Source organism: Pan paniscus, chromosome 15 (assembly GCF_029289425.2).
Source record: "Pan paniscus chromosome 15, NHGRI_mPanPan1-v2.0_pri, whole genome shotgun sequence".
Lineage (NCBI taxonomy): Eukaryota > Metazoa > Chordata > Mammalia > Primates > Hominidae > Pan > Pan paniscus.
In genome coordinates this window covers 104,550,746-104,564,935 of record NC_073264.2, presented here as the reverse complement: position 1 = coordinate 104,564,935, position 14,190 = coordinate 104,550,746, and the positions used below count along the sequence as shown (strand labels likewise).

Here is a 14,190-nt window from a genome sequence, read left to right as displayed (position 1 = left end):
TGGTATTTACCTCTCTGCCTGTAAGGATATGTCTTGCCAATTTTACTTTTGCAAAATTCCCCTTGCCGATTGTTTTCAACAGTCTGTAGTTTCCGATGTGAGGTTGTTCATCTGCACAGGAAGCTATAGAGTTTCTACACCGAGCTCCTGAGCGGCTGGTACGAGAGGTAACTTCTTGACGCCCATCTCCATGTGACGTGTGCTGCAATACAGCATACACAAAGATAAGGAAATGAGAGAACACAGAGTACTTGCCAAGTTCTAAGAGCTTCTAGTTGAAGAAAAAACATTCCTACTTTAATTTTAATCTTAAAGTATCTAGCACTTCAAAGGAATTTAAACACATAATATAAATTTGAGGAAAATAAAAATTCTGAGACGAAAAATACCAAGTGTTGAAGTTCAATTGAGTGTTCAGGAAGAAATTAGATATTTTGCATACGTGGCTGTCATATAAAATAGGAGTAAAAGGGCTACCTTCTGGTTATACAGTGCTTAACTTTTCCATATGTTAGTAAGTGCACCTGCACACCTGAGCCTCACTACAGCCCGTGCAGCAGGGGAAAAGCTAATGTCACCATTCACTAGATAAGGATACAGCCACGTAACTGTTCAGGGGGAAATCCATAGAGAATCTGGATTCCCGATTTCCTTCCACACTACACTGCTAACAGTAATTCAAAACAACGTGCTTTACAGAAACAGCTAGACTGTGTGGCCCTTAATAGACGACCCTTGTTGTACAGATGAATAAAGTACTCAATACGCTTACTTAATAAAGTACTCAATATGTCTCTACCCTATGAAATATTCAGGCCCAAGAATTACACTTCTGTGTACACACTGTGTACATGGCTGTATGCGCAGGTATCCTGCTACTACTGCTCCCTTAGCCCCCACACACACTCAAAGGATTAGATGTCCCAATCCTTTCCCCATTGTGGCTGTGAACTCCTGCCCAAGGGAGGCTTCTCATTCCACATGCACTCACAGCCACTTTCCACCCCCTTTACACGTTTCTCTTTTCCAACTTTTTGTCCAGGAAAATGTCCTGTCTTTCTCTATATACCTATAAATCAAAACAAGCCTGATTTAACTAATAAACTGCTTTGTAATTTCCTCAAATCAAAGGAAATGAAACTCAGGTGTTTTAAAGTGAAAGTAAGCTTTAATACTTGCGCCATCTACCTCTGAATTTCTCAAAAGATGTCCTTTTCAGAATTTCCTCATTAGTCTCCATCTACTTCTTCATTATTTCTCTAATATTTTCACATTCACATACCAGGTTTGGGGATAGGCTCTTGTCTGTTTTACTCAGTTATCACATAATATGGCATCTCAACAACAATTTCTGTTTTTATTGCAAATGTCTATTTTAGATTAAACAGGCTTTTTATGACCTCACTGCAAATCTAGGCAACTTGTAAACATTGTTCCTCTAACAAAAATGATTCTGATTTCCATATTAGAACTTTGGGAAAATAGACCATTTATAAATATGGAGTTGATAAAAGACTAAAATGATAATAAAGCTTTGACACTAAGGCTTTAATACAAAAACAGGTAGATTTTGTTGTGCACAAGATGCATGCTGTTGTAATGCAAATTATTACATCAACTGCAATCTAGTTTTAAAAGAAGCTGGGTGATCATGTTTATGTTTATTTCTACATGATTTTAATTACACTAGAATTTAAGTTTCATGAAAACAGTAACAGGAATTTATTATTCCTTATATCTTAGAACAGCAGTTGGTACAAAACTGGTACTCAATAAATATTAGAATGGCCGAATAAATGATATAAATGCTAACCACTATAGTGTTCAGAAGGTTAAAAATAAGGGAAATTTCTCCTTTTTATCTTCTGAATTTCTTCATTCATTCATTGAATATTTACTGAGTGAGTTACACACACACACACATACAACCAGGCACTATTTAAGGTGTGGTAAAAAGCAGTGCATAAAGCAGTCCATGTCCCCATGAGGTATGTATCAAGTGGTTTTACTATCTGTGCAATGAAAACATATTCACTGAAATTATACTACTTGCCAAAATTTTTGTTAAAAAAGCTTTTTGCAATGTAAACCTATATTTTCAAATTTACATGTTTCATAAATTCAACCTTCATGTGTGAAAGCTGATCATACTAATTGGGTCATTCTATTCATACTCAACTAAATCAGAGTTGAGGGGCAGGGATGGGGTGGGGGGCCAGGGGAGGGGGAGGGATGTAACATTGCTCCAAGATGATAATTCTCTGTAAGCCTGGCTGCTGAAACTGCCTATTGTAACCTGAAACCAGTTTATCTAATGGCTACTGAAACAACTTGTTGCTGACTCTAAGACCAGTATTACCCACCACTGTCACTCACCAATCAGGGCTTGCCACCTCCCCAAAACTTCACTAGTGCCAATGACCTGTCTTTCAAAATATGTAACACTTCTCTTTATAAAACCTCCATCCTTTACTTTGTTCTTCATACATACTGAAGACCACCCTGTGGTCTGTGTGCCCCAAATTGCAATTCTTGCGTCCCAAATAACATATTTTAACTTCAGAGATTCATCTCTACGTTTTATTTGACTTCAATATGTGTTTTCTACAATGAGGCAGTCAAATTGATGAAATAATAATTTTCATGCAAACCAACTGCCTTCTATTTAATGTAAAATAGAAATCTTAGAAAAATCTTGTTTTTTTTTTGAGATGGAGTCTCACTCTGTCAGCTGGAGTGCGGTGGCGCAATCTCAGCTCACTGCAACCTCCGCCTCCCAGGTTGAAGCAATTCTCCTGCCTCAGCCTCATGAGTAGCTGGGACTCAGGTGCGCGCCACCATACCCGGCTAATTTTTGTATTTTTAGTAGAGACAGGGTTTCACTATGTTGGCCAGGCTAGTCTCGAACTCCTGACCTTAAGTGATCTACCCACCTCAGCCTCCCAAAGTGCTGGGATTACAGGCATGAGCCACCGCGCTCGGCCAGGAAAATCTTAAGATTCACAGGCATCCAATGTTCCTATCTTTGCTTACTCACCAGTGTGCTTATAATAAAATACTAACTCCTTAGCGCTTCTTCCACTAGTATGTAACCTTCACAAGGACAGGCTTTTTGTGTTTTGTTCATTATCAGATATTCCCCAAACCTGAAACAGTGCCTAACACATGGTAGACATGCAATACATTTTTGCTGAATGTTAAATGAATTCAAGGCCCGCTCATCTCTTCTTCCTCTCCCATGACATCATCCAGTAGACTCTAGCTTTGAGTCTAGCTCTGACTCAGTCAGTGTTGTTCCCTTAGTTTGAATGTCCTTTCTTCTCTTCAAATCTAAGAAAAACCTGCTCATTCTACTGAGTTTGTATCATCTGTCACCATCTTCATGAACCCTTCTATGGCTCTCCCTGCATCTCATCAGAATTTCTTACTTCTCCTTACTGGGATCCCAGAGTACTTTGCTACTTTTTTTTGTAGACAATACTATATCCATCATACTGGCTTTTTTACATCTGAGTTCCTGGAGGACTGCACTCCCTTCCCTTGAGGTTAGGCATAGACAGCCATGTGACTAAGCTGAACACGTCCTGTGAGTGAAAATGAATGCCATTCCCATGCTGAAGCATTTAGTTGCCTGTGCTTAACTCTCCAGCCCTGTGTTTTGCTCTCCTGACCCTAAGCACTGCCCTAAAACGGACGGCCACAAGACCAAACTGGCCTGGACATGGAGGTCAGTTTCCACGGAGCCAATGAGCCCTCAAGCAGACTTGGTGTGAGCAGAAGTTTTTTATTGTGTTAAATCATGAGGATTTTGGTGGTATGTATTACCACAGCATAACACAGCCTAACCTAAAACACGCTCATGCAAATCAACAATCATAATAGAAAGCAGAAAGAAACTTGTATTTCCTCATACAGCAGATTGAAAGATCTGATGCTCGTTAGGGTTAAACTCAATATATTTAATTCGATGTTTCTTGACGAAGTCCTTAAATTAAAAAATTTAAGAATTAACTTTTTAAAAGTTCCCTTAAAACAGAAGCAAATTAAATTGTCTTTTGCTTCTATTTGCCCTTCATTTTATTTTCCCAAGAATCCATCACCGACCCTAAGAAGAAGTTCCCTATTCCTATGCCACAGCACTCAGTACCAACATTAAACATTTAAACAAATAATTATGAATTCTTGTACTGTTAATCAATTATTTCATACACATATTTTTTTCTTCCTAAGGAGCCAATAAACAACCTGCACACACACACACACACACACACACACACACACACACAAAATGTTATATAATTCTTTGATAACCTTTTTTTTTTTTTTTGAGACAGGGTCTCGTTCTGTTGCCCAGGCTGGAGTACAGTAGTGTGATCGATCATACCTCACTGCAGCCTCGAACTCCTGGACTCAAGGGGTCATCCCACCTCAGCCTCCTTAGTAGCTGGTACTACAGGTGCGTACACCACACATGGCTGATGTTTTAATTTTTTGTAGAGATAGGATCTCACTATGTTGCCCAGGCTGATCTCAAACTCTGGCCTCAAGCAATCCTCCTGTCTTATTCTCCCAAAGTGCTGATATTACAGGTGTAAGCCACCATACCTGGGCTACTTTATAATATTTCATGGCAGACTATGCACATAATGGGTACTCAAAAGCTGCTGAGTTTAATTCTTATGGATTAAATGAGTCCTGATTCTTCTCCCTCCTGTGGAACTGAGCTGGTACCACTTCATCCACCATGAAAACTAGAATATGTAACTGCTACTGAAAATAATGCTGAATACAGCCAAAGACATGAGATTTCCTTCTTCAAGAAGTTGAACACGTGTTTAGGGAGACCACACTGGCCAAATACTTGTTTTCCCAAACTTCTCTGCAGCTAGAGATAGCCATCTGGCTTAGTTCTGGCCAGTTCTCATTAGTTAAAGTCTACTAGGTGGCAATGTAGTAGGGGGTAGGGGTTGGTAATGCCTTTGTTTATCATAAAAGGGGAGGCCGGGCACTGTGGCTCACACCTGTAATCCCAGCACTTTGGGAGGCCAAGGCTGGCAGATCACCTGAGGTCAGGAGTTTGAGACCTGCCTGGCCAACATGGTGAAACCCCATCTCTACTAAAAGTACAAAAATTAGCCAGGCATGGTGGCACATGCCTGTAATCCCAGCTACTCGGAAGACTGAGGCATGAGAATCGCTTGAACAAGGGAGGCGACAGTTGCAGTGAGCTGAGATTCCGCCACTGCACTCCAGCCTGAGTGACAGAAACTTCATCTCAATTAAAAAAAGGAGGGTGGGGGGGTAAGGACAGAGTTGCCAGTACAGTTCCTTCCTCCTTCCTTGAATGCAACCATGTAGCTGTAACTGTAAAACATTATCCTGTAGCTACAGGGTCTCAAACATGACAGAAAAGACAAAACTACCTTAAAATACCACCAAATCCAATATTACTGAACTGCTGATCCAAAGCTAGACGCTGCATACCTCCAAATTCCTTTCTTTTTTTTTTTTTTTTTTGAGATGGAGTCTCGCTCTGTTGCCCCAGGCTGGAGTGCAGTGGCGCCATCTCGGTTCACTGCAAGCTCCGCCTCCCGGGTTCACGCCATTCTCTGGCCTCAGCCTCCCGAGTAGCTGGGACTACAGGTACCTGCCACCGTGCCCGGCTAATTTTTGTCGTATTTTTAGTAGAGACGAGGTTTCACCGTGGTCTCGATCTCCTGACCTTGTGATCCACCTGCCTTGGCCTCCCAAAGTGCTGGGATTACAGGCGTGAGCCACCGCACCCTACCCCAAATTTCTTTTTGGAGAAAAACAAACCCCTATTTGTTTAGGGCACTGTGTTAGGTCTTTGTGACGTTCAGCCAAAGCACTACTAACTGACATAGGGGCCATATCAACTCAAAGCAATAAGAAAAATGGGAATGTGCTCCATTTTGTTTTACATATTAGTTCTTAATTTTGCCCACATATAAAAGAACCATGAATTGTAAATCACTGTATAATCAGAAGACAAATTAAAACATTTCTTAGACACATTTTTAAAATCTTTTAAAAAATCCTTGCCGGCAGGAAGTCCGTAAAAAATTTTTTTAACATCAATATGGTTCCAGAATAGTTTTGCCCTTGTATCTACCAGGCAGAGAACCAACCTGAAATCTGAGAGGCCTACTTACGTACCTCCCACATGAGAAGAATCAGGTTTACAAGTTTAAAACAGCAACAACTTTACACTATGTTTCAAATCTTCCTGAACAGAACTTGATCCCTTCTGTAAAACACAAGAAGTGTGCCCTTACATGCGTTCTATTCCTTAAATCACAAGCCACCTACTTAACACATAGGTATGGTTTCCAAATGTTAAAAAACAAAAACAAAAACAAACTACAAAGCCAAGTTGTGACAATAAATGGCTATCCTCCAAGTATTTTGTACTTTAGAAATATTCACAAAGTCACGTTTCACTTTTGAAAGCAGCTAGGCAATTATTTCATTCAACACAGAAAAAGGATTTGATAAGATTGAACAATTTATAATTTAAAAACTCTTGGCCAGGCATGGTGACTCATGCTTGTAATCCCAGCACCTTCAGAGGCTGAGGCAAGAGGCTTGCTTAAACCCGGAAGTTTGAGACCTGCCTGGGCAAACATAGCAAGACCCTGTCTCTACCAAAAAGCCCCCACAAAATTCCTATAGCAAACTAGGATTAGAATGGGATGTCTGTCCTTGATTTGATAAAAATCACCAACCCCCCCAAAAAACAAGAATGCACCCAAAGCCAAGTAATGTATAAAGAGATTCTAAAAATCAGAAAGAAATACAAGTTAAAACCACAATGTAGTATCACCTTAGGCCTGTTAGATAGGGAAAAGGCAGAAAGCTCTGAAATGTTGGCAGAGAAACGGGAATACAGAAACTGTGGTGCACTATTGATGGAAGCAGCCATCTAGAAGAACAATCTGACATTTCCTGTGACCCATCAAGTCCATTCCAAGCTATATATCCCAAAGAAACTCTTACATTGCTCCATAAGGGGACATGCATGAAGATGTTGAAGCATTTTTTTTGTGGTGACAGAGTTGGAGAAAATTAACATGTGCACCTCTGGCGAGCAGACTGGTAAAATGTGGTAGATGCATACATCTCACTGCTATTCAGCAGTTAGATGCAATATATTAAGCGCACAGATGAGACATATGTAATATTTACATAAAGTAGCAAACATACCAAAATACACTATGTAAGAACACATACACATACTAAACACATTAAAACAGTAACGTGGGGTGGAGGGTAAGAGTAATGACATATGGAGACTAACAGGAATAGATAAAACAAGAAGATAGTCTCACATGAATCAAAGATAATGTGACTCTTCACAGCTGAATTTATGAGAAAGCATCTAAGAATATGAATAGGAAGGGGGAACTGTTATTGTCCCATAAATACAGTAAAATCTGTTTCACTTTTGAATAAAATAATTGTTACTGGTATAGTAGGTGAACTAATGTAATATGGTGAAAAATAATTTACTTGTCTAATCCTTAGAATAAAAAACTTGTAAGGCACAAGTTGTGGCTAAAAAAATGTTGATTCAGGCCAGGTGCGGTAGCTCACGCCTGTAATCCCAGCACTTTAGGAGGCTGAGGCAGGAGGATCACAAGGTCAGGAGTTCGAGACCAGCCTGGCCAATATGGTGAAACCCCATCTCTACTAAAAATTAAAAAATCAGCCAGGCATGGTGGCGGGTGCCTGTAGTCCCAGCTACTCAGAAGGCTGAGGCAGGAGAATCGTTTGAACCTGGGAGGCGGAGGTTGCGGTGAGCCGAGATCGCGCCACTGCACTCCAGTCTGGGTGACAGAGTGAGACTTCATCTCAAAAAAAAAAAAAAAAAAAAGTTTATTCAGTAACTTTCGGCTAGTCAACTATATGGTAGGCATTAGCAGGGAATAAAAGAAATAGAAAAGTGTGGTGTCAAACCTTCAAGGCACTCATGATATACACGGGGTGCTAACGGGGGAATAGCAACTGAAACAAGGGGCAATTCCTGCCCCAAGAGAAAATCAGAGTGAATACTCTAATGCTGTCCAATAGGTGTATAATGTGACATACATATGTAATTTTCAATTTTCTAGTAGCTCCATTAAAAAATGTAAAAAGAAACATATTTAATACGTTACATTAAATACCATTTTATTTAACTCAATATACCCCCCAATATTTCAATGCATAATATAAAAAGGCTTTATATCCTATTTTTGAAATACTGTCTTTGAACTGGTTTATCTTTTATACTTACAGAACACCTAAATTCAAACTAACCACGTTTCAAGTGCTTGGTAGCCCCACATGTGGCGAGTTGCTACTGTGCTGGATAATGCAGCTCTAGGCACCCAAAGGACATGATCACATTTGGGTGAGATGAAGGAAAAAAGGTACCCCAAGATGTGAAGGGATGGAGTCCTCAAAGGGCAAGTAGGAGAGTTCTTATGAGAGACGAGGGACATCTCAGGCCAGGCACCACCCAAGAAGAGGTAAGAAAGCTTGGGTGAAAAGGGGAAACGCTACTCTACTACAACAACCCACCATTAGCCAAATTTACTGCCAATTTTTCAAGAAGCCTATCAATCTTAGTTTGTTATTTATAATAACAAGTACTAGTTAAATTTTAAAGACATGTATTGACATATGTAAACACCTAATCCAAGTCTGGTTATAAATCATGGCTGCATTTACTTCCCCTCCCTCTCCAAACTCCATTAATATGAAAGTAAAGGAAAAAAATATAAGGCATAAGGAAAAAAGCCACAAGACAAAAAAAATAAAAGTGGTAACAGATATACTTTCAGAAACTAAAAAAAGAAGGAAAATGACTTAACACATATAAGAAAGATTAATCCTAAGCCAGCTATGGAGATATTGGAAAATCCTGATTTGTATTATAGAACTCTCAAAAGGTTCAGGAACTGGTAGTACAAGTACCTCTAGAAGTGTGAGTGAAGTAAGCCTGAAACAAGAAGATCTATCAGTCTGTTAAATAACAGACCCCCTGGGTCTCCTCTCCCACTCAGGCAAAAAACTGGAGGTTCTTTAGAAAGGGCAAAATGGAAAGTCTCTGGGCTTGGGGACACAGGGCACAACTGAGGGCAGGGACACTGAAAACAAGCAGAGAAAGCAGAAAGCCACAGATCTTTCCTTCTGCCCTCTCCCGACTCAGCTCCCTGGAACATGGGCATTCTGTGCTTGCCTAGGCCAAGTGATAAGACAAAATATATTGGTATCAAGAGCACCACAAAGAAATAACAGTGTGTCCCACTGTTGTATTCAAGATCCATCCAAATGCACAAAACTTCCAATCAGCCTTAAATAAACAGAAAAATAAGCAAGACTCAAAATAGCATTCTCTCTCTCCAAATTGGAGTGTCAGATGCTATATAAGACAGAAAACAAAATTCTGAGGAAAAAGGGCATTCAGTCTAGAATTCTATATGCAGCCAAAATATCAATCAAGTATAAGAACAGAATAAAGATGTTTGCAGATATGAAAGGATTTTAAAAATTTACCTCTGAGCAACTTTCTCAGAAAATCACTGGAGGAACTGCTGCAATGAAACCTGGGAGTGAACCAAGAGGAAGAAAATGGATCGAACAGGAAAGGCAAAGGGAATCCCTAGGATATGGGTGAAGGGAGATCTCAGGATGACAACTATGCAGCAGAACAGACAGACAGAACACAAGGCCAGCCTGACAGAGATGAAAGTGACTGAATGCCTGATGAATCTGGCCACAGAGGAAATTGAGAAAGTGAAGTCATAAAAATCTAAGTAAACAAACAAAAAAACCAAGACACAACTTGAGATGATGTTATTCTCTTTTGATTTAAAAAAAAAAAAAACCATGAGGCACAGCCGAGTGAATTTGTCCACAGTTAAATCTCACGACTAGTTTCAAATTCTAGTCTATAACTCTAAATTCTAATTTCTCCTTTTATATGTTGTTCCTTCTTTTTTGCTCCATCTTATGAGGTCCATTCTACCTCTTCAGAATCTTTATCTCAATCAGTCTTAGAGTCTCATTTTTGTCTTCCACTTTCAAGCCCAGACTCTTTCCATCACACATCCCTTCAGGAAAGTAGTGTAAGATTGTGGCCAGGCGCTGTGGCTCATGCCTATAATCCTAGCACTTTGGGGGGCCGAGGCAGGTGGATCACTTGAGGTCAGGAGTTCAAGACCAGCCTGGCCATGGTGAAACCCCGTTTCTACTAAAAATACAAAAATTAGCCAGGCGTGGTGGCGGGTGCCTGTAATCCCAGCTACTCGGGAGGCTGAGGCAGGAGAATCACTTGAACCCAGGAGGCAGAGGTTGCAGTGAGCCAAGATCATGCCACTGCACTCCAGCCTGGGCAACAGAGCAAGTCTCCATCACAAAAAAAGAAAAAAGACTAGGGTTATGTAAAATTCTATGAACAAAACCTGTGAATTCAACTTCCCTGATTTTATATTAAATTCTACCAATACAGATTTTTGTGTCAAATGTCCATACACAAACCCCACAATATTTAGGTCCAACAAAAAGCAAATGCCTATCAACAAGAAATACAGAAAAAACACCTGCTTTGTTTGAGCTTCAACACTGAACTTCAAGGTCCCACATAACCCACAGAAACAATGTCTTATCTAGTGCACACAGAAGTACACAAGACCAACCATAGTTGAGCAGCTTGAGTGGCTAGAGTGTAGTGCTAGCGAACTCTCGGCTGAAGACAAAGTTGGATGCCCCTCCCACCTCCAAAAAAAGGCCTTTTCTTTCAAAGCCAACTTCTGCCCTTCCAATTGTTCTGTACAAGCAGGTGCAGATGGGTGAGTACAAATTCCTTATTACTTTTGCAGACCAACTCCAAGCACAACCTTTAACTTCTTGTGTGAGACAGGACATTAAAGCTTCCCAGGTAAGAGATTTATTTTCTCCTTCATGTTTAATTTGAAATTTGAAAATGGATATGAGACAAATGAATTTTCTGCTTTAGTCCTCCCAGTGGTGATCAGAGGGTACTGCATTCCCTGACTCCTTTTTCTTTTTTAACCAAAGCCACAAGTCATGGAATATTCCCTGACTCTTACTAGGAATTTGTTCCAGCCCAGGAACAAATTCCAGGCATAAAATTTGGCTATATCTTAGAATAATAAAATGCAGGCCGAGCGCAGTGGCTCAAGCCTGTAATCCCAGCACTTTGGGAGGCCAAGGCAGGCGGATCACCCAAGGTGAGGAGTTTGAGACCAGCCTGGCTAACATGGTGAAACCCCATCCCTACTAAAAATACAAAAAATTAGCTGGGCATGGTGGTGTGTGCCTGTAATCCCAGCTACTTAGGCTGGCAGGTGGAGGTTGCAGTGAGCCAAGGTCACGAGATTGCACTCCAGCCTGGCAACAAGAGTGAAACTCTGTCTCAAAAAAAAAAAAAAAAAAAAGGTAATAAAATGCAGAACAATCCTCTTTGCAATCAAATAGTTAATATTAATTTTTATTAGACTGTATAAGCCTCTATGTAATTACAATGTAAATCATGCACCATGTAAGTCTAAATAGTTATACAATGTATATATCATGAGCTACATAACTTAAATGACCAAAATTCTATTTACTGCAAATTTCAACCTTTACCTAATTTACATACATAAGATAAGGATGCTCAAATTGAAGTCTATAAGATCTTTCCCTGAAAACTGACTAAATATTTTCATGAATTCTTCAGAGATCAACTTTTTTTTTCTTTCTTAAGATACATAGTTTCACCATGTTGTCCAGGTGGACTGGAACTCCTGGCCTCAAGTGATCCTCTGGCCTTAGCCTCCTGAGTAGCTGAAACTATAGGCCAACTTTTTTCTGATAAGGCCCAAACAGCTTGATTCAACAGGTTGTGCTTAGAAGTTGACAAGCTGATTAAGCCGGGGCACAGTGGCTCACGCCTGTAATCCCAGCACTTTGGGAGGCCGAGGAGGGAAGTGGGAGGATCATGAGGTCAGGAGTTCCAGATCAGCCTGCCAACATGGTGAAACCCCATCTCTACCGAAAATACAAAAAAATTAGCTGGGCATGGTAACAGGCACCTGTAATCCCAGCTACTCGGGAGGCTGAGGCAGAATTGCTTGAAGCCAGGAGGCGCAGGTTGCAGTGAGCCGAGATCATGCCACTGCACTCCAGCCTGGGCAAGAAGAGTGAAACTCTGTCTCAAAAAATAAAATAAAATTTAAAAATTAGCTGGGCATGGTGGCGGGTGCCTGTAATCCTAGCTACCTGGGAGGCTGAGGCAGGAGAATCGCTTGAACCCGGGAGGCGGAGGTTGCAGCGAGCGAGATCGTGCCACTGCACTCCAGCCCAGGTAACAGTGCGAGACTCCGCCTCAGGAAATTAAAAAAAAAAAAAAAAGCTAATTAAATAAAACCATATTACATATTTTAAATGAGATACTCTACAAAGTATTGCTGGCTGGTATACAGTTAAGTGATCACCAAATGGCAACTATTGTTATTTTCCAGAACCACAATTTTTAATAAACAGTTTTTTTTAAACTCGTGGAACCTGAAAACTCAATTAAATGGTCTGGAAATCTTCCTTTGATAGTCACAGTACAATCTAAAAGGAGTATAGTTTAGTTAGCAAGCCTTCACTGCACACTAAGGCAGTGATTTTTTTTTCTTAATAAATAAACATCAGAAATTCCTGCTATAGTGATTCTTAAGAGTGGTCCCCGGACCTGGAGCATCAACATCACCTGGCAACTTGTTAGAAATTCCAATTATATGGGTAAAATCAAGGTCTAGGGGTAGGGCCCAGTGATCACGGTTCTAAAGCCCTTCAGGTGATTCTAATGTTTGCTTAAGTTTGAGTTACAGACTAGTTTCATAAAGCTCAGGCTGCTTTGTCCTGCAAGGAGCAGGAAATCCTAAAGAGCAGGAAAGCTATGTGTCCCAGGTATATGGCCTCTACAGCACCTAGCACAGTATCATACACACGGTAGGCATTCACACTTGCTGAATAGGTTAATTCAGTCTCACATAACCGATGACTGACTAGACAACAGCATCATCAGTTTCACAGAGGTCAGAAATCTGGGGGACTATTTGCATTAACTAATAATAAGTACATGATGCACACATATCAGTAACTGTTAAATAACTGGGAAAGCCCTGGGCCTCTGGTACTTTGGCCAATAACATTACCAGGCTTACAAAGTGTCATATCCTTTGAAATTAAGATGAAAAATATGTTTCTCATTTTGCCAGTATAGAAAAAGGATGTATCTGTGGCTCCACATAACTACAGAACATAAACTGAAATGCAAACTGTTTGGTTGCCTTTAAAAAGCATATTTTGACCAGGTACAGTGGCTCACGACTGTAAGCCCAGCACTTTGGGAGGCCAAGGCGGGCGGATGACCTGAGGTCAGGAGTTTGAGAACAGCCTGGCCAACACGGCGAAACCCCATCTCTACTAAAAATACAAAAAAAAAAAAAAAAATAGCCAGGCATGGTGGCGGGAGCCTGTAATCCCAGCTACTCGGGAGGCTGCGCACGACAATCGCTTGAACCCGGGCGGCAGACGTTGGCAGTGAGCCAAGATTGCACCACTGCACTCCAACCTGGGCGACAGAGCAAGACTCCGTCTCAATTAAAAAAAAAAAAAAAAGCATATTTGACATATCAGCCAACTATAATGTATGAATTCAAGCTGGATTCTAATTTGAACAGTTTAAAAATTAGAAATGTGAGAAAATTTAAATACTGCATATTTGATATTAAGAAAATATGATAAAAGTATTGCTTTTTTCTCAAAACAGGCTTTATCTCTTCTAAAAGCTTTAGAGAGGAAATGATACTGCATTTGCTTCTTCATTTATAAATGAAATAAGATTGGCCACTGAGCCGCGCTGTTGAGTACATGGGGGCTAAGTACATACCAGGGTTTCTCAACGCTGGCACTACTGACATTTTAGGCCGGGTAATTCTTTGCTGTGGAAGGCTGTCCTATGTACTGTAAAATGTTTAGTAGCATTCCTGGTCAGCCAAACCTTTCTCCAGCTGTGATAACCAAAGATGTCTTTAGACATTGTCAAATGTCCACTAGAGGGCAAAATCACCCTGTGGCTGAGAAGCACTGATAAATAACATTCTATTTTTAAAAATTTTCCTATAA

General features: G+C 40.4%; 1 protein-coding gene across 20 annotated transcripts in view; it reads right to left on the bottom strand.

Annotated features, from left to right (window-relative positions):
• The window catches only part of MARK3 (microtubule affinity regulating kinase 3), a 118,407-nt gene that overhangs the window by 98,217 nt on the left and 6,000 nt on the right, over positions 1-14,190 (bottom strand). For 14 of the 20 annotated variants that reach the window (XM_008959080.4, XM_008959082.4, XM_008959081.4 and 11 more), the window contains exon 2: positions 11-202. The exons of 5 other annotated variants lie outside the window; for them this stretch is intronic. In XM_008959080.4, the coding sequence (XP_008957328.2) occupies positions 11-202 (192 nt within the window). Of the gene's footprint in view, positions 1-10; positions 203-14,190 lie in introns of those variants that run through there. One more of the 20 variants, XM_034938224.3, reaches the window with a different exon arrangement.